The 21,389-nt window shown below is 42.1% G+C and overlaps 1 protein-coding gene across 1 annotated transcript; it reads left to right on the top strand.

The window, feature by feature from the left end:
- Nucleotides 1-2,382: 2,382 nt before the first annotated feature.
- LOC127185358 (melanoma antigen preferentially expressed in tumors-like) lies at nucleotides 2,383-5,445 on the top strand. Its single transcript, XM_051141849.1, has 3 exons — nucleotides 2,383-2,672; nucleotides 3,594-4,178; nucleotides 4,932-5,445. Exons 1-3 carry the CDS (start codon nucleotides 2,383-2,385, stop codon nucleotides 5,443-5,445), a joined length of 1,389 nt encoding a protein of 462 aa, XP_050997806.1.
- Nucleotides 5,446-21,389: the final 15,944 nt, after the last annotated feature.

Below are 21,389 nucleotides of genomic sequence, written 5' to 3'. Positions count from 1 at the left end.
AGCAGCCTCCTCCAGTGGGGTAAATCTTCAGTACTGTTTAGAGAGGACCAAAAATAAGCACTGGATCACCATTATAGACCATGTCTGTAAAGAGACACAAAGTTGCTTACATCCACCTACCACAGCACAAATGAGAAAAGAACAGGAATCACGAATATACTGTGCAGTAAACCATAGAGTTAAAACTGATTGTGGACCAAAGTGGAAATAATAAACTGACCAAATGAACTGGGTGGGTGGGAGGAACCCAGAGACATGCAATGCCTAATAAAAGAAAGGAAAGTGGAGAAGGGAAAAATAGAAGCATGTTAGGGAGTGGAGGGGAAAGGACAAGGATAGAAGTACACTAGTAAGAACAAATACGTGAACAAACTAGGTAAATGTAACAAAAGGAATAAATGCTAGACGGTTTAATGTGCTGTAAGGTATAAATGATAGAAAGCCCTGCTGGAGAAAAAAAGAAAAGAGAAGAACCACAATGGGATAAACAGTTTGTATTTAATGTCTAAGTCTTGAAGATGCTTGTTTCTAGGCCAACTGTTGGAGTGTGAGAACTGAGAATTGACTTTGGACTTGCTCATCTTTATTACCTTATATATAGGTTGGTGCTGATCCCTGATGAGTCAAAGGTCAGTAGTCTGACAGCTTCTCTCTCTCTCTCTCTCTCTCTCTCTCTCTCTCTCTCTCTCTCTCTCTCTCTCTCTGTCTCTCTCTCTCTCTCTGTGTGTGTGTGTGTGTGTGTGTGTGTGCGCGCGCGCACTCGCTGGTGCATCTGTGTTTCAAACTAAGCTCCACTATATGTTCAACACTTTATTTTTACCTGTAGGGGGGAAGTTCTTCCTCTCTCCAGAGACTCACCCTTTTGTTAATTATGAGGTTGCTGCTGCCCATGCATGGGGATGAGTATTTCATGTGTGTTTTAAGATTGGACATGGAAATCACCCTGAGATTTGTGTTAGGGTTTTGATCTCAGTGCCTTGTTATCCTATCCACAAAGAGATCAGGCTACTGAAACATTTAAAGCTTATCATTTTTTTTAACCTACTACTGTTTTGCTTGTTTCTATAATTTTGATTTATTTTTAAGTTGTTGCATTTGTGTTTGTTATAGGTGTTTATGTGCAGGAGGGTACATGTCAAAATCTCTATGGATGTCTGAGCACAATTTTTCACGGTAAGTTTTTTGATTTGGTATTAAAGGTAATAGTTAAGAATATTCTCATTCTGTGTTTCTTTTGCTTTATCAGACTCTTAATTTCCCCCTTTGCTTTTCCCCCATAAATACCGTATTTCTTTGAATGATCCTCATGGCCTGTTTGATTTTACACTTTCTCAGAAACTGCATTTCAAACTGGAAGTTTCATTCGTTTATTTTTAAAAATAATTTCATTGATTATTTGAAAATAACACATAGTGTAGTTCAAACATATTCCCACCTTCAACTCAGTCTTCTCTACACTTTCCAACCCTCCCATATCTTGACAGCCAAGGGATTTTTCTTCTCCCTTTCACATGGGTCCCTTCATTTTTAACATATATTAGTTATTTATGTTAATGGAATTCACTATATATTTTCATGCCTTCCTCTACCCTACACTAACATGTCCTGTAATTCTTTTCCCACCTTGACACTGTATGTGGCTCCCTCACTAGATGCTTAGAAGTTCTATTTTCAGGAAGACTGTTACCACATATGGGAGAGAGTGTAAGGATTTTACTTAGATGTCTTTAGGAGGGTTGTTTCATTAAACTGTAGTTCTCCCTTTACATTTAGGATACATTATTTTTATTATATGATTATATTGTGACTAGTAATTCTGGGTATATGCTCAGGTCAGTTTGAAGCCCCTAACCATTTTCTTTTATTTATATCTCCTGCAATTTTGGTGTGTCTCAATATGCCATGAGGGGGATGCCAGGATGACAAGTTATGAACTAGAATGACATTCTTTTTTTTTCTCTTTAATTCCAGTTAATTTGATGTCTTAGAATTCACTGAAGATAATGATGGCGCTATCCCTTTTGTATATATTTACCCTTTCATTTTTGATGGCTTGTATACTATTGAGATGAAATATCGTGTCTCTAAGTGACCAAAATTGTGTTCTACTAACAGTGTCCATTCGTATTGGCATTTCATCACTTTCACAGGTTTATGTGTACATATATGTATATATGTAAAGGAGTTGTTATATGTATATTCATATATTAATAGGCCGTAATATACTCACAAGCATATGTCTATTGGCTACAAGTAGAGGTCTCTAGAAGTGGCTGTTTTACTACCAAAAGTTATCATGTTGTTAATAATGGTTGCAAAGAAGATACTGTGGATATTGTCAAATTTTCTCAAGGATTCTCACTCTGATGCAGGTTCATTAAGATGGACTTCAAGGAACCACCCACACTGTTTGATATTGCTATACAGTGTCTTTTGCACCATGAGCCTTTAGCAATTCAAGCTCTCCAGGAGATCCCAGGGGAGCTTTTTGTTCCATTGTTCACTGCTGCCCTCAAGGGTAGACATGAGAAGATACTTTCAGCAATGGTGAAGAGTTGGCCATTTTTCTGCCTCCATGTTGGGCCATTAAGCACGCAGGAAACCCAGCGCAAACTGTGGAAGGCCATGGTTAAGAGTCTTCAGCTTTTTCCTGCTGAGAACCCAGCTTTTAGGTAAGACTCTGTATAATGGGTGTATAGTAAACTACAGGAGGTTATGCCATTATCTGATATTCTTTCAGAGGTAGTGTAGGCTAATAGTGAAAGAGAAGATGCGACTGTTAGTCTAAACCTTGAGTTGACTTTGAAACAAGTGTCTTACAATGTTGGATATGGAATGTAAGAGATCGAGGACAAATGGATGGATTTGTATTCTGGTATTACTATTTACATTGAAGAAAGGCTTGAGTGTTAAGACTGCTGAGGATTGGTGGAGAATTAAAGGAAACAGTCGTGAGTGCTGTTCACTTTTCATGGGAAAGACTTGTTGGCAGTAAGTCAGTATAAGAAATGTAAACCAAGAATAAAGTGATTTTTCTGAGTGCACAGTAATGCATGAACTTGAGGAGATCCCAAGATAACTTTGTTCTGTTGTTCAATGCTGCCTCAGTGGACGGGTGTAAGATGCACTGACAGCAGTGGTAAAGTTTGAGCCTTTTTCTCACGCTGCATTAGTGCATTAGACATACCGGTTGAAAGAGAACACCAGGTATCTATGGTATTTTATCTTCCACAGTTTGTTATGGTAGATGTTGAAAAATGGGTGTAAGGTGTTTGGTCTGTCAGGTGAGGCTATCTTAAAAACTCTGAGGTTTTACGGAGGGTTTTACTTTGGTAATAGAGGTGCATGAGGCTTCTGTTGAATGATATACATGAAATGGAGGCAGGAGCAGCAAGCCCTGTGAGAATTAAATGATATATAAAATAGTGAATGATATAAAGGATTTAGAATTTACATAGGAAAGTCTTGCAGATAGCTGGTAGATGGAACGAAAAAAAAAAAGAGAGATCATTTTGTCACTACATGTTATTATTGATCCTGCTTGGTTATGTTGATATTACCTCTCAGATGCTGTATCTTTTTTTAACCTACAGGAGCCCTAAACTGAGGATCCTAGATTTAACTCAGCATCCTGGCTGCAAGACCAAATGCCCTGTGATCACTACTACATGCAAACCCTGTGTGCGTTCTTGCGCTTACTCTGAGCGCTCTCTCATGAAAGTCCAAAGCCAATGTAGTAATTCAAGCTCAGAATCTGAGGGTCAGTCCCCCAAGACAACTATGGAATTACTAGTGAGCCTTTCCCTTGATAGGTCCTTTAGGGAAAATGAATATTTTGCTTTGCTTCTGAGTAAAGTTGAGCAGAGCTTGGGATCTTTGCACCTCTGCTGCCGTGATCTGCGCATTAAGAATTTGAGTGAGTGCAGAAGCGCGTTAAGCCACCTTGATCTGAAATGTGTTTCTCACCTGGCAGTTGTTAAGGCTTCTCTCATTAGTGTCCTGTCCCTTCTGGAGCAGGCTGTAAACTTAGATAGTCTTAGCCTGTCTAAAATCACTTGTAGATCTTTCAATGGAAGAGCCTTTAGAAATTTCCTTTCTCAACTGAGTTGTAAGGATCACCTCAAGGAGCTCAGCCTGTCCTCATTCTGCCTCACCGATCATCTTGAACATGTCCTGAGGTAAGAGCTTGGGATAGGTACTGGGTTTCCGTTAATAGCCTGTTTTTAAGATGAGAAAAAGAATTCATCTTTCACCTTCCATGCTAGCATGAGCAATGCAGTGGGTTTAAACAGAGCCAAGAAAGGGCACTGGCACCTTTTTCTAATTGAAGAGAAAAACAGAGTTTCAGAAAACTGGTCATCTAAGCACATGCATGCAGTGTGCTCAGTGAAGGTGAAAAGAGCAGTGTAGTACTTCTGAAGCCATCAGGAGGTGAAGAGGAGGAATTGAGAGAAAGCTTATGTTGTGTCGCAGGCGCATATACTTATAGCCACATGTACCCATAGACTATGGGCCAGACCAATTACCTAATGTGCTATGTCCAAGGTTCAGGCCGGGAATGTGGAGGCTGTCATTCATGGACAGGCCACAGGGAGCTTCCATTTGTTTGCACCCTCTGCCCCATCTCTGCCAAGCAGCTGAACTAGTCCCACCTTTAATTATATTCTAGTTACTAAGTACATAATATTTTCCCTGAGCTTTCCACACACCTCTATAGCAATATCTTGTATGCATCATCAAGATTAAAATAACATTTGTTAAAGTGATAAAGTATCTTTCACAGATACACAAGTCTACTAAGAACGTGAAAGCCCACAGCATTAGCTGCTAATGCAAAATATGTGCAAAATAGTTTACTCTAGATTCCTGGATATAGCTCCCCTCTCATAGTGCTCATTTTCCAGAAATACTTGTGTGTTTCCTCTCTGCAGAGTACTACCTGCTGATTTGGATTTTTTGCAACTGCCATTCTGTGAACTTTCTTACAGCGACTTCAAGTTTCTGTCTCAGTGCCCTCAAGCCAACCATTTAAAGCTGTTGGATATCAGCAACAATTCAATTTGTTGGGAAGATTGTGAACCCTTTTATTGTCTCCTGGAGAATCTCTCTGGTACCTTGCAGCATCTGGCAATTAACCATTGCCTTTTAACAGATGCTACACTCTCTATTCTGGCCCCAGCCCTGAGCCGCTGTTCCCACCTCCGTTTGTTCAGCTTTTCTTCTAATCCCATTACTATGCCTATGCTCAGGAGAATTCTTGAGTACTTAACGCCCATGACCCAGCTGAAATACGTGATTTATCCTATCCCTGTGCATTGCTATGAGAGATGGCATGGTCGGTGCAGTTTGGATCCACAGAAACTGGGTGCTGTGAATGCGCAGTTGAAGATCATGCTGCAGGAGGCAGAAAGGGAGGACATGCGTTGGATCACTTACACTGGTTAAATTGCGGACTCCAACACAGTTTCAACTTCATATGTTCTCCTAAGTGCTGAAAGGGTTGTTTGTTGTTGTCGTTGTTGTTGTTGTTGATCTCACAGACTTAACACAAACGGTCCTAATGGTGTAGGAGGGCAGGTGGTGATTGAAGCCAAACATGTTTATCCCTAAAGTTGTATTAAACTTGTATGCTGAAGACTATCTTTAGCTGTTTATAGAAAACTATCCGAATTTAACATTGAGGGGAAAAAATGTACAGGCACTATCCATTGCGTGTCTTCATTTTTATTTCATACTCATTTACCAAGGATCTGTTTGGCTGCCTGACAGTAAAGACAAGCAAAGCAGGCTCCTGACTCGAGCCACTCAGAGAGAGGCTGAACGTTTCTGTGCCTCATCTGCCATTCCTGCATAGTAGAAAGTTGTCTTTCACTCTTGGTGTGTAAGTTGTATCTTTCTTGATCTTCCTCCCTTTTCTGTTCAGTGCCTAGTGGGCTCTTATGATACTGGGTCTTGTCTCAGCAGAATTCATGCATTCAGTGTCACCATCTTGGAAGCTTTCTCTCACATCTGTTTCATGTCTGCCCCCTGTCACTGTACAAAACACTTGGCATAACAGACTGGTAAGGAAGAAATGGTTGCTTCCATGTTTTAGATGGTTCACCAAGGTTCCTTGATTGCGCTGCTTTGGATCTTTGGCAAAGCAGACCATGGTAAAGAGCTTGTGCCAGAGGTAGCCCCTTTCAACTCATGAGGCCAGGAAGCAGAGAGAGGGGAAGAGCCTGAGTCCCCTTCAGGAGCTGGACTACACCCATCTGTGTCCCCGAGCTAGCCTACTCTAAAGTTTCCACCACCTGCCCTGGAGCCGTTCTTGAACTAGCCTGCTCAAAACTATCACCCACCTGCCATGGAGCCATCAGCTTGAGTCCAAGATTTCATCATTTGAGCTTGGGAGGACATTTAGGAGCCAAGCCACAACACTTACTTTTCTTCCTTTAGATTTTTTTCTTTACCACTGGTTCTTTCATGCCGGGCATGATTCTGATTGAGTGTTCTGCTATTTCCTTTCTATTAACAATTGCTAAAATATTGTGAAGCAAATATGTGCTTGGAGTACTTTATAATTGATGCCACAAGTGTGATTACCATATAAGTGGAAAAGCATATTGTTTGTTTAAGATCTAGTTTAAAACAACCATATAAAAGCAATTAATTAGTAATGTATTTACCTTGTGAATTCATTGAAAATGAAACATGCAATGAAACTGCATTGAAAAGGCACAGCAAAAAAATGTGTAAAATTTAGTTTGTTCGTGTCACATTCTGAAATGTCAACCCCAGTGCATTTTAGTAAGTATGATGGAAAAGAAAAATAATTTATGCAGTGCTTTTTTCTGAAATAATTCTAACTGTGTTTTAAAGATCTAGCAAGAAAAAACTAGAAACAACAGTATGTTTATATTGCTTCAATTTTGAAATTGTAACATTCTGAATTTAAGATCTACTAAGCAAAAATAGAGTTAAAAGCTACAGAATTTTGTTCATAGTTGTCATATGTCAAGATGAAAATTGAACTACATTTTGGCGATATAAAACCTGAACGTTTACCTAGAAAAGTAAAGTATGTATTCATTACATCCTTGAGATAAAAGATGATCAAAGTGAAAAAGAAGTACAAGTAAAAACAAGATGCACAATTCTGATGCATTTCTGAACATAGCATCTCAAAGATTTGGGAACAAGCATGGAGAATTAATGGCATTCCCAGTTTTCATGTTGCTTATATTGTGCCATGTTATTTCACAGAATGTAAACAACTTAATAAAATGTCAATGCAACTAGCAAACGGTTTATATTGCTTCCTTGTTTCGGCACTCTATATTAAACGAAACATCAAAATTTAAGTTCATGAGTCTCATTTAAGTTTTTCTTTTGGTTTTCCTCTTTCCAATGTAATTGTATGTTTTCTCACCATATATATGTAGCTTACTCTCAAATGTTTGCTTTCATCTGACTCAAAAAGTAACCTCTGCTCAGAGATGATCAAAGCTAATTTAAAGAATATCCCTCCCAAAGAATTAAGTGCTAATCTACACCCAAAGTCTTCTGTAGTCGTGTCAAAGACGCACAGGTTGATGTTGATTCTGGAGCATTTTCCCACAGGGGGCTTGATTGTGCCGGGTTTGGTTGTTTATTGTGTGCATGCATATATTACAGACATGTGGGTGTGGAGCAGAGATCACATTAAGGTCTCTTTCTCAGTCAGTCTCTACCCTATTGCTTGAGGCAGGGTTGCTTACTGAATCTGAAATGTACCCAATGCTTAGGCTGCTTGGACCACAAGGTCCCTTGGTCCTCATATCCACCTTCATGTTCTGCTATTACAGGTATTTGCGCACTGCCAGGGTACCTTTTTACAGGAGGAGGAGAAGGAGGACAGAGAACATGCCACCAAAAGACCTGTTCTCTGGCGCATGGCACAGAGGCAGATGGTAGACACCCCTTGAGGATGTCACTCAGTGGCCCAACAGCCACATGGGCAGCCTGCAACAGGAGCCACCACAGTGTATGAGGTTGACAGATGGGTGGGAGGGAGAAGTGGAGCAGCTTAAGCATATGAAGAGAGATGGAACAGGAGGCACAAGGGTGGAGAGAAGGAGCCTGTTGTTAGCAGCTATCCCCACCACCTGGGACCATAATGAAGTCTAGACTGAGGCTGCCTCTGAGGGCCATGTCTAGGTCTATGGCTAGTGTACCAGCAGGGGTTGGTATTGCTGTACAGATCTGGCCCCATTCCTCACTGACTGGCATGCTCTGGAGCACTGGCCCCACTTCTCACTGACAGCTGCAGTTGGGATAGGGGACCCCGCATCCAGCTCAGGTAGCACAGTGGAGCTGGCCATGATGCCTGGGCTGTGGGTGAGTGGGCCCTGAGCGGGTGAGCTGGCCCTACCACTTATCTGTGGTGATGCAACATGGGCGCAGGTGTTTTGCCTTCCCTCCTTGCTACTTGTGATAGTTGTGAGAGCTGGCCTTGAGGTCATGAGAGCACAAGAACTAGATCTACCCTCCTCACTAGCTATACCTTCACTAGCTAATACCTTCCTTTTATCTGTATTCCACAGTTCTCAGGTCCAGGCCTGGGGGGTTGGACCATAACCCTGTGTTTATATAAAACTTAAGACTTGGGCAGAGGTAGAGGGGCAGGAAAGGATGGCCTCGGGGCCTGATGAAACTTAATGGGTCCATAGTCTGGAGATAGTCTCTTTGCCATGATCGCTGGTGGCTTCCATTTTCTTAACCTGGGTAATATGGATCCATGCTATGCCAGCTACCTTCACAGTCATAATAGTGGAGAGAATCACTATGTAGGGTATTTTCCAGTGTGGTGCCAGAGCCCCTTTGGCTACCTGCTTGACCCAGATGGAATCACTGAATTCAAACCAGGGGAAACTAGTGGTGGAGTCAGAGGCTGGCTGGGTCTCTCTGGTAGTCCAATTAGTAGCCTGTGTGGAGAACTAGAAAGACTGTAGTGACTTGGGAAAGGAGTGCTTAGAGAGTTCCACCTTCTGGCCTCTGTGACATGGGAGCAGTGGGGGGTGTCTTTCAAACATAGTATCATAAGGAGGGATTCCTCCCTATATAGGGTACAGTGAGCCCAAAGCAAAGGAAGGAAGTCTATCCATCCTTCTCAGGACTGTAAGGAGAGTTTGGTTCAAGGTTTGTTTTGAGGTTTTATGTTTGTTTCTTTTTTGTTTTTTAAGATCCTGTTTATCCTTTCCTGCTGCCCAGAACTCTGAGGTCTGTGCTATATGTGCACAGTGAACTCTTTAATCTATATCTAAACATTAACTGTTGAGATAATTTCAGTATGAAAGCAAGGTCTGTGTAAGACCCCATTGATAGGAGGAGCCCAAATCAGGGCACCAGTTCCTTGAGAAGCATTTTTTTCTATATTAAAAAATTTGAATGGCTTTAAAAACTTTTTTTTTATTAATTTATTCTTGTTACATCTCAATGTTTATCCTATCCCTTGTATCCTCCCATTCTTCCCTTCCCCCCCATTTTCCCATTTTTCTCCTCCCTTATGACTGTTCCTGAGGGGGATTCCATCCCTCTGTATATGCTCCTAGCTTTTAAGCAGTTTCAGTCCTAGAAGGAGAATGCTTTCACCCATATGGAAAGACATCTATAAACACCAGTAAGTACTTTTATCCTCCCTTGGAAGTCCTGTCGTTCAGACACCTTTCTGCATAAAGTCTCTCTGTTTTGGATTTACTTAAGTGCAAACCTGGCATCTCCTTGACACATCCCACACTATACTGTCTAGCCTAGGTAGAAAATACCTTGCTCTGAGCAATACAGAAAGATTTTTGTACCCCAGAGGAGTATTCTGGTGAATGTCAGTTACCAGAGTCCTGCCAGCAGTGGACACAGTGTTAAAAAGCAGAGTGACTGCCTTTCTATATGGTACTGGAGTTTCCTTTTCTCTCTATGAAAGCCTGAGTGAGTTTAATCAGTTCTCTTCGCTGCTCTGAGGTATGTGACTTGGGCCCCAATCTTTTCCATGAAAGTAACAACTGCAACAGATCACCCTGAGCGAGGTAAGCTGGACCCAGAAAGACACACATGCTATGTACTCACTTATAAGTGGATTTGAGCCATAGAGTCAGGATAATCATACTACAAAGCACAGACCCAAAGAAGATGAATAACAAGGAGGATCCAGGGGAGGATGCTTAAACTTCACCCAGAAGAGGAAACAGAACACACAGAGGTAGTGGTGGAAGAGAAGAAACAGCGTACGTTAGGGATTGCAAATAGAAATAATGGTGGAGATTAAAAGAGCAGGGGGAAGGAGGAGGCTGGAAGGATTGCAGTAGAAAAAAATAAAAGAAACTCTGGGCGGGAGCTTCTCTGTGACAAGCTGCACACTTAAGTCACGGTAAGCTCCTGGCAGGATATGAGGTAGACTCTAGGAGAGCCTCCTAGTATCAGGGGCCATTGAGACTAAGAGGACACCCTAGAGCTAGACAAATCTCCTAGTAGAGGGAAGGGAGCATTAACTCACCCACAAAAACTTCATCCTCACCCTGACTACAAGCTGTGCAGAGATAAAGATAGAAAAGATAGAGCAGGGATAGTCTAACCAAAGCCTGGCCTAAGCCAAGACCCATCCTTTGGGAGAGAGCCAACCCCTGACACTATTAATGGTACTCTGTTATGTTTGCAGACAGGAGCCTAGCAGAGTTGTCCTCTGAGATGCTCCACCCAACAGTGCTCTGTAACAGACGTGGAGACTTGCAGTCAAACATTGGCATTGCGAATGGAGTGTTATGAAAAAGTGGGGAGCTGGGTGGGGGGGGGAGGAAAAACAGGACCTGGAAGAGACAGGAGCTCCATAAGAGGACCAACAGAGCCAACTAACCAGGGCCCAGAATGGCTGGCTGAGACTGAAGCACCAACCAAGGACCATGCCTGGACTCCACCTAGGCTCCCTACACAGAGGGAGCTGATGGGCTGCTCAGGCTTCATGTGGGTCCTGTAGTAAAGGGAGTGGGGGCTGACTCTAACAGGGACTCTGTTGCTAGCTCTTTGATCACTTGCCCCTGGTGTCACTGCCTTGCCAGGCCCCAGGGGAAGAGAAGGCCCTCAGTCGTGAAGGTACTTGATTCTCTGGGGTGGATTAGAAGTGGGCCTCCCCTTTTCTGAGAAATAGTGGAGAGGAATGGGGAGAGGGAGAGAGTGTGGTACTGGGAGGTGAGAAGAAATGGGGCTTGGACCAGGATGTAAAGAGAATAAATAACCATTTTTAGGTCTAGACAGACGGTTATTTGGTGATAGCGATGAGATATGATAGAGATTGTTTTAGGTACAAAATTTTGGACTCTCATAGATAGGATAGATAATATTTCCACTATGTTGCCAAATGCATATGTACTGGACATTACAAATGTAGATATTGTCTAACAGTTTTCATAAATGTTCCGGAATTATTGTTGTATATTAGTTTACATTTGAAAAAAAAAAAAGGAGGACATGAGGAGAAGACCAGGAAGCACCAGGAGAAATGAACCAGGTCGTGGCGATGATTCAAAGGCAAGTATAAGGTGGGAAATCTGAATAGGAAGAAACTATGCTAGCATGGAGGTTTAGGATGGAATAATTATTGGGCAGCATTGTGCTATAGGCTAATTAAATAGATTCAGGTCTTTCTGTGTGCTAATTTTGTTATTTGGCTGATGGAGTAATCACGGATTTTACTAAAATAATAATTCAATATAAATTAATCAGCTATTTAATTACTCAGCAGGTAATTTCAAAAGTATCTACTGCAGCTCCCATGTACCTGGTTTCATCTTTCATCTTGTCACAGTCATGGATGAGCACCTGCAGGTCATTGTTAGGCCGGAGGCAGCATGATCAAAGGCAGTGGGTTTCTCAACCTGGCCTGCAGGGTGGGCCAGAAGGAAGGCTTGATTTTGGGCCACACACTTATTAGACAGCCAGCATTCTGGTTTGACTTGGAGGAGGGCCTCAAGCACATCGTGGGAGTGCTTTGAGTACAAGATTCTGATCCAGAGTCAACCTGTCTCCTTTTTTTCATTAAACTGGCAGTAGCTGCCACAGCCCTTAGACAGGTGGGGTTCTCCTGTGGCAAGAGTGTTTCCATGCTCCATGGCCCTACAATTTATGTTAAACCCCTTTTTGCAATATTATTTTTCTTGTGTTCTTTTGTTTTCGCTGTTTGTTTTTGTTTTGTTGTTGTTGTTTGTTTTTTGAGACAGGGATTCTCTGTGTAGCTCTGGCTTTCCTGCACCAGACCAGGCTAGCCTGGACCTCACAAAGATCCACCTTCCTCTGCCTCCCAGGAGTGCTAGGATTAAAGGCATGTGCCACCCCCACCTGGCTTTTAATGATTTGTTGTTTTGTGGACAAACAGATGAAAAGATTTTGCAACATTTGGAAGTGCTAAGGATGGAGGCAAAGTCAAAGCTGTCTTTTCCTCCCTGATTCATTCATTTATTACCTTTACATATTTGTCTGAATTTCCCTACCCTTGTCTCCTCCCAGTCCCTCCCTCTAACCTCCCCTTCCCTGCCCCTGTGCCTGAGCTGCCTCCCTTCCTTCCCACAGAAGGGGAGGCCTCCTATGGATATATCAAGCTCTTGGCATATCAAGCAGGACTGGGCACATCTTCTACTGAGGCTAGACAGGGCTGTCTGTTAGAGGAAAGGGATCCAAAAGCAGGCAACAGAGTCAGAGACAGGCCCCGCTCCTGCAGCTAGAGGTCCCACATGAGGACCAAGCGTTAGGTCTGTTACATGTATGTCATTGGGGGAGCCTAGGTTCACCCCATGGATGCTTTTCGGTTGGTGGTTCAGGCTCTGTGAGCCACTATGGGTCCAGGTTAGTCGATCTTGTGTCAGGGGCCATTCAGGAGGAACAGCAAAACAGCTTCAGAACTCATGGAATGCAACCCAGCAGTTAGCACAACCACCATGGGTGTACCGTGGGAGGCAGGGCCACAGGGACTATGTATTCTGAGCAACTCATCCTGTTAGAGAGCATCAATCTGCTTGTTGCCCCTGTGGTCTCCACATACTATATGAGTTGTATGGAAACTCTAAGGGGGCTTCTAGCCCCTTACTGGGCACTGTCATTGGCACTTACAATAATAGTGCTTGCTCTGTTTCAGGAAATGCTCCTGGAGCAGATTAATGATTCAAGCACCACCCTTAGAAAGACCTTAGAGATGTAGATAGTTAGCATTGACTACTAAGCATAGAAAGGATTTCAAAAATAGATTGTTTAGTAGGTTAAGATGATTTTCTCAATGGCTACGATGTAGAAAATCTCAGGGAGCAGTTTGAAGTTCAGAAAGTTCCACTCTTAATAGTTGAGCTAGGGACCTTTTGAGGTAAAGGAGCAAGAACCATAGCCCAAGATAGTACTGGCTGACCTGCCTCTCTCTCAACTTGGGCTGGTGATCATAGGGTGATGCTTAATTTCTTGTGACCAGTTTTGCCCTCAGATTCCTGATATGATTTAACAAGAATTGTTAATGAATAGATGTGAGGCTTGGGGGTTTAAAGTAGAAATGGATCCTTTTATGTAAATGTTTGGATTTGTGATTATTGTAAGATTTGTATAAGATTACTTCTTAAGACAATTGATACTTTCTTAGTAACCACACATTGCAGCCTGCCAGTAAAGAGAAAGTGGCTAAGAAATTAGCCTGCTTTCTCACACTTTGTTAATCTATAACAAGTGGCATAGTTACAAATGTATGTGGGTTCTTGGGAATAATTTGCTTTTTTCACCTGTAATATGTGAAAGACTTTTCATGTAAAGGTATTGAAAAAACATATTGTATTTTATAATCACTCATTTAAAGAAATACAGAATGAAACCACATTGTGAGTTTTGTACTACTTGAAAGATTTTGCTGGGATATACAAGCTCTGAGAGAAAATAATAAAACTGTTGGAGCTACCTCTTTGAATATGCTCCATCCATTCAGTTAATGGTGAATTTGTTGGGACTTGCTCCTTGGAGCTTGTCTTGCTTCTTCCATCGTGTGTGTGTGTGTGTGTGTGTGCGCGTGTGTGTGTGTGATGTTTTCTCCTTCCTTTTCTCTAATCACTGATTACAATCAGCAGCAGTCCCCACTAGTTACAATCACTTCTAGCCTGGAGACTGGATGCTGGCTACTATCAGTAGCACCCTATGGTGGCTACTATCAGTGACAGCTCCATTTGGTCACAACCTGGAGCATCCAACTTCCTACCCTCAGAGAAGTCTGCTGGATAAGCAGCTAGCCGCCTTCCTATGCCCCATCTCAGTTTACCCTTTGGTGTCAAAGCTGGTCTTGTGGTGTCCTTGATTGCTCTGATTCTTTCAACCCTTCCCTCGTTGTGCTCCTGTATACAGGCCTTACTATTTCCACAAACTCTGTTGTCCAGAGGCAGCAATTCTGAGCTGCACCTAGGAGCTGTCAAACCTGTCTCTTAGCCTTTGGAGTTGGGATCTGAAGGATTTCAGCAACCCTACTCTGAAGCAGCTTCCCTTTGCCTCCCCTCAGATGGCAGCCAAGATAGGTAGCATCTGATATACCAAGCTGAATGTTCTTAGTGGACCTTCTGTAGTCCTGGCTCTGTAACTATGGCTGCAGTCCCTCAAGGGCCCTTTAAGAATCTATTGAATTGTAGAAGTTAGGAGCAGGTAATCTACATGTTGGAAATATCTGGCCCCAGGAAACCTTTGGCAGAAGGGCAGGGGATAAGCAGGTAGTGATTTTAAATCCTTAGGGCAATCTGGTCCAGTTGTCCACTGTAATCTCCCCGTGGGTCTCTCCATTTTAAAACATAGATGCACCTTTGTCAGTGGGAGGCTGAAGAATGCATCTTTCTGGTCCAAGACAGTGGACAACTGTTTCTCTGGAGGAATCAGCTTCTTGAGAATGTGAGGTCCAAGGTTTCTTCCCAGGCAGGGTGACTGGCAGGGAGGCAGCGTCCCTGACTCTCCAAGCCAGGCAATATGGACTGCAATTTCCCTTTTTGTTTCCTAGGCCTTTGGGAATTGTTTAATCTGCACAGGGGAAGCTGAGCCGGTTAGTTGAAGAATTGTAGGAACCTGGTGTTGGGCCAGTCTTGAGGGGCTGGTTTCTGCTAATACACCTGAGAATCATCGTTGTCAATCTGAGGGGTAGTCCAACTGTATCTGTTGATTGAAGAAAGGAATTGGAGCTGGGAGATCTTCTTCCCCCAGAGGGTAAGACTCCCCACTTCTGCTGGGTAGCTGGAAATCTAACATTGTCTCCTTACCTGAGAAGTGACAGTGGCTTTTCCTCATATAAAAGGTCTGTCCCAATCAGTTCTCTGTTGTTAAGTACCCTTTAAGCTTTCTCCAGCACCTGGAACCTACTCCTACCTCTAATCATTTAAACTTTTATAATATTTTCCTTATGTGTTGTGGTTACTTTTATGAAACTGGTTTTGTTTCTTACTTTCTCTCTTATCCTGGCTATCACACAAAAAAATGAGACTCTCTTATATTTGTTTAATAATGAGCTTCACAACTCTATTCTTTACTCTCTCAACTAATTTGGTTTCCTCCAAGCTTACGTCCCAGTGATACTTGTGTTTTACAGCTTTTCCTTTTTCTGCTTCTTCCTGATGTCTCTTGGACCTCTCTCTCATGGCTCAAGCCCCAGGCCAAATCTCTCCTTCCTCTTCTAATTCATCCTGCCCTATTGGCAGGAATTCCAGCCTTCTTGTCTCCCATGCTCAGTGATTGGCTGTAAGCTGCTTTGTTGGCATACAAGGGGACAATAATGGAGTAGAGTTTACACAACATGTGAGACAGAAGATTCTCAGGATAGGGTTGCAACCAGACATGGGAGATGCAGAAATCATTATTTGAATTATACAGTAACCTTATGCCAACACTAATGTCTGGGGGTTAGGGGTGGGGACAATTGGGTGACAAAGGAAATCATTTAGCAGATGTCTTTAAATCTTCTAAAAAGGTCCATGAAAATTCTGATTAAAGTATAATTGGTCAGTGTTGGACAGAAGGGAAATTTACTTTTCTCCAGGCTGCGTTGTCTATCATTAATTACCTCCTGCAGCCCAGGGGCAGTTTTTTCTACTTTTACTCAGAGAATGATGGGTTTGATTTTCTTAATTAATTCTTAATATGGATCATCAGTTGAAAAGTTGGAATAAATCATGGAAGAAGAAGGGGTGAAACTTCTTTTCCTCTCAGGGAGAACCCAGGGGAACTTTTCCCCTTCTCTGTGGGTGCTTAGAATAAGCCAGAGAAATTGGCACCTTAAGAGACTCTTTCCCTTCCCTGTGTGCATTTTGCTTAGACATGGCAAAGTCCTGAAGGAGAGGCTCAGCCCTTCTCTTATTTCACACAGGGGCCTAGACCATGAGTGGGACTCAAGCTACGAAACAAGTGAGAGCCCTGGAGTTAGGCAGAAATGGGTTTTAGTTTTGGTTATGTTTTCTCTGAGGGACTTGACAGAGGCAAAAGGAATCAGGTCCAGATATGAAAGGCGGTATCAGTGTTAAGCCAGGAGAAATGGCTTTGTCTCATACCAGAGAAAGCTGTTTGTCAATACAGGGAAGAGAACTGACAGAAATACACAGAAAAACAGAGACACGTACAGAAATACAAGAGTAAAAACAACCAGGGGTGGCCACCACACATTCATATGCCTAAGACAGACAGGAGGAATCTGGTGAGTTTTTACATGGATCCTAGTAACTGGGTCAGTAGCATTATCATATCCTTCCTATGTGTCCAAACAGAGGTGCTTTAACCAGAGTTCACTATAGGGGTGACAGACCAGGTGGCTTTCTAAGGTGGGGGGTGGCCTCTTACAATAATTGTGGTGGTTTGAATAAGAATGGCTCCGATAGGCTGCTATATTTGAATGCTTAGTCATCAGTGAGTGGAAGTACTTGAGAAGGATTAGGAGGTGTGACTTTGTTGGAGGAAGAATGTCCCTGGGGCTGCACTCTGAGCTCTCAAAAGCCCAAGCTGGTCTCAGTGTCTCTTTCTTCCCACTGACGTCAGGTCTGGACATAGAACTCTCAGAGTATCCTCCAGCACCATGTCTTTCTATATGTAGCCTATGTTCCCCACATTGACAATAGACTAAACCTCTGAAACTATATGAGAGGCCCAAGTAAAATGCCTTCTTTCATTGGAGATGCTATGATCATGGTGTCTATTCATAGCACTAGAGCATTGCCTAAGAAACCAGTTAAAATTATTACTTGAAGATGCCCATGGACTACCAGGTATTGTTGACTCAAGGAAGGCATTATGGCTTCTTTCAATCCTGTCTTCCCGACCTAGCTGATAATGTTCTTGGATGTTCAAATAGCTCTTAGAGAGACCTACATAGCAAGGAATTAAGGCCAGAGTTCTAAACTCTGAACAATGTTTCTGTGAACCATTCTAAAGCAAATAATATTTTGTAATACTATGTATCCAAGTGGTCCTATGCTTTCATTATTTAGTAGTTTTCCAGCCTGCCCTTCTCTTCTGTGGCTCCATCTCAAGTATGGATTCCTAATTAGATGTAATAACTAGAAATTGCGTTAAATCTTTTGCACACACTTTACAACAATGGATCGTACCACTTGAAACTTGAAAGATATGGGAATTTGTCCCTTGTCCACTATCTACCACCCCACCCACTAGGCCAGTCTGGCACTTCTTGGAGTCTGAACACAGAGTTTGAACCTGACAAGTGGAGTAACAACAATTATCCAAATATACTCAAGGAAGATGAGACTAGCCATACAGACCAAGAAACTCCACAAACATCCTAGCTCTAGATGTCCAGATCCCATTGCAAAACACAAACTGCAGGAGCAAGCCAAGACAATTCATGTTTTCAAGAAATTAGCAATTGCCACTATAATATTATCCGATGAAAACAAATTAGCTGATATATAAGAATTTCAAATTAGCACTTGTTAACAAGTGCAAGGAGCTCAAAAATGAAATGGAAAAATTACTGAATGAAGACCACGAAAAAACAAACCCTTAAATAAGATAATGAAAAAGGCATGAAAAATTTAATGAAGGGATACAAACATAGGAAAAAAAAAAAAACACACCCCGAAATAAACTACAAAGAAGCACAAAAGGGAAAAGAAAAAGGAAACCAGAAAGTCTAATCATCAAAATGAATGAAGTGGAAAGGAGACTATATCAGGGTAGAAAAAAAAAGAATGAATATGAAATCAAAGAGAAAAGTTAACAAAACAAACAAACAGTAAGGAAAACAGGAACAAAACAAGGAGGAACTCTAGGATGCAATGAAAAGACCCTACCTCTGAATAATAGTTAAAAAGAAAGGAGAAAAAAGGAAGCACAGCACATATTTTCAGCAAAACCATAGAAGTTAAGTTTTCAAATCTAAACAAAAATATGACCCTCAGATTGCTTGAAAGCCTAAAGTCCACAGTTTCTTCTAACTCAAGGACATTTCTTCACAGGAACCTTCAAAAAATTAAATAAAACAAACAAACAAATTAGATCCTCCCAACATCCAAGGGCACAGCATATATATTATCATTCCAAAAGGGAGGACTAGGGCCACTCTGCAGACATACTGGACCAAAGTAAGACCAAAACCGCGCAAGACAAGCTCCAGAGCCTGTAGCTCCATGCTTGAGATTAAAGTGCTTAGATGGTGCCATCCTGTCAGCTTTTCTAACTGCTACACACTTTGTTCTCTCTTGGGATGAATCTCCTTCCTGTAGGTAGCTTCCCCTGGCAGAAATCTCACTGCTCTGGAATCAGCAACATCTTTGAGTCTCAAACATTGCAAATCTGCATAAGAGTGATGACTAATAACCAGTCAATATGAGGCTATTTTGAAATCTCCTCTGCCAATACAATTAGTTTGGAAACTCTCAATTCAGCCTCAGGCAGATTCCAAGAAAAGAGGCAGGGAAAGCAAATAGATAAACAACAATGCAACACAGCCAAGGGCTTAGCCAAAATTTCACAGGAATGGCCTTTTACTCAGTTGCTAATTTGACTGCCCTCTGAAACCTCTTGGGCTGAACCTCCGTGGTCTATAATGCTCTCAGCACCTTTTCCTTTTTTCATGGGACTTAGGCAAGAGAGGATATGGTAGGCAGGAAGGGATAGAACAGGCCATGAGCAACGGTGCTGAATACAATTGCATGAGAATGTGGAAAAGTAAGGAGGAATAAGATCAGTATGGTAGGATAAAAAAGAGATATTAAATAGGTAGGGGCCACCATCTTTATTGACAGTTAATATTCTAAGATGAGCAGGTATTCTTTTCTCCTTGAAATACCTACAAAAATATTATAGTGGTTTCTCTGCAGAGTGTTCAGAACACTTTTGAAAAATCATTTGTTATTCCTGCAATTTGTTTGTGGTGGTGGTGGCTTCAAAAAAAATAAAGAATTATGTCTCCTTGCTCCTCAGTTTTGTCTTAAACAAAAATAACCTCTCCAGCACCCTACATTTTGTGACTGCTGGCACCTCGGCAAGTATCTTTGTCAAGAGAAAGCAGAGTGCTAAGGTACACCCATGTTTTCCAATAGATGAGACTCAACTTTTGTTGGTTTATTTATGTATATTACTTTTTCTTCTTCTTCTTCTTCTTCTTCTTGTTGTTGTGGTTGTGATTATTATTATTATTATTATTATTACTACTATTATTATTATTATTATCACTATTATTGTTGTTATTATTATTATCATCATCATTTTGGTTGTTCGAGACAGAATTCCTCTCTGTAGCTTTGGCTGTTCTGGTCTCTCTTTGTAGACCCGGCTGGCCTTGAACCCACAGAGAACTGCATGCCTCTGCGTCTGGAATGCTGGAATTAAAGGCATGGGCCACCATGCCCGGCTCTATATTTTTTTTGTTGTTGGTTTTTTGTTTTGTTTTGTTTTGTTTTTTCTTGTGACAAGAATTCCTCTGTGTAGCCAGAGGCAAAGGCAAGTATCGATCTCTGTGAGTTCGCACAGAGACCAGCCTGATCTACAGAGCGAGTTCCAGGAGATCCTCGAGTTTGAATGAAACACTTCCGGTAGTGTTTCCACTAATTGTGATGGCTGTCTGTCTGAGCATGAGACCAGGCCTAGTAAAATCTGAGGCCAGGTGGTGGTTATGTCTCACTCAGAGATGGGTTTAATTTTTATGGGTGACTTTCTTTTTTCTTAGTCTAAGAGTATTTAGGGAAGTGGACTGGCGCATACTCCGAGACCCCTAGCAATGCGGCGCATGATCGGCGCACAGGGATGGCGTAAGAATCTGGTGACGAGTCAGGCGAGGCCGAGGAGCCAATCAGATTTCTCCAGTGACTGGTTTAAACTGGAGAAGGCGGGACTGTTTCGAGGGCGGCTTCCTCATTCTCGTGGCCTGGGACGCCTGTGCCGCCATGGGGAAAGCCTCTCCGAAAATGAGTGGCTGCTGCTGCTGAACACATGAACCTTCTTACTTAGGTAAACTACGAGTAAGTTAAACCTGTTTGGGGCTAAATGACAAGGGCAGAGGGATTAATCTGTGACCTGGAGGGATTCCCCAGTGGTTCTGAATCTGCTTGCCTTTGGTGCGTTTCTTGTGAGGTGGTGCTGTCTCTGGAGGCCGGCCTTTCTCCCGAGGTAGCGGTAGCTCAGGAGATTTATATCCCTGAGAAGGACTTGGTATTTCTACAGCTGTGCTGCGAGGATTTGGAGTTCTGCGTCAACCTGCCGCAACGTCTCTTACGGGCCAGCTCTTTAAAACAGTAAGGACCGAACTGTGTAGATTTGTCTTTCGCTTTCTACAGGATTTAATTAATTTAGCTTGGTTTTCACACGTGAAGAGCAAGTACATGCTCATGGACCTTGTTTTCATACTTGCCGTAGAGGGCCGTGATTTTGTTTAGTGTAATAGGCTCTCAGATGCTTTGGGATTTTTCCAGTCACGGTGGCCATGCAACTTCTCACGGCTCTTTACGTTCCCCCGGCAGATGTGTATCTCACAACCTCTTTAGATTATAAACTAAACTTAGGCTCATGACACAGTTTTCCCGCCCCCATATTACCCTAGTATACACAACTTACAACTCTAAAAGAGTTACCAGAAACAGGGAGATGAATATTCTTGAAGTCCTAATAAGTAAACCACATATTTCATTTGTATTTGATGGGTTTAATCACATAATGTTGTCATTGTGGTCCAGGATTCCATTTAGGATACTTCAGTGAGTTTGGTCATCGTTTCTCCAAAGACAATTGCTCTATCATCACTGAACTTTACAAGCTGAACATATCTGAAGATTCCTAGTCAGGCACCCGTTAAAATTTCTTCAGTTTCTGTCAGTTTGCATTTGTCTCCCTTAAGAATATTCCATTATATGCAAAATAATGGGATTTGTTATGACATTCACAAA

This window comes from Acomys russatus, chromosome X, assembly GCF_903995435.1.
Source record: "Acomys russatus chromosome X, mAcoRus1.1, whole genome shotgun sequence".
Lineage (NCBI taxonomy): Eukaryota > Metazoa > Chordata > Mammalia > Rodentia > Muridae > Acomys > Acomys russatus.
Note: the sequence above shows the minus strand (reverse complement) of the source record. Positions and strands in the feature narration are given on the sequence as shown.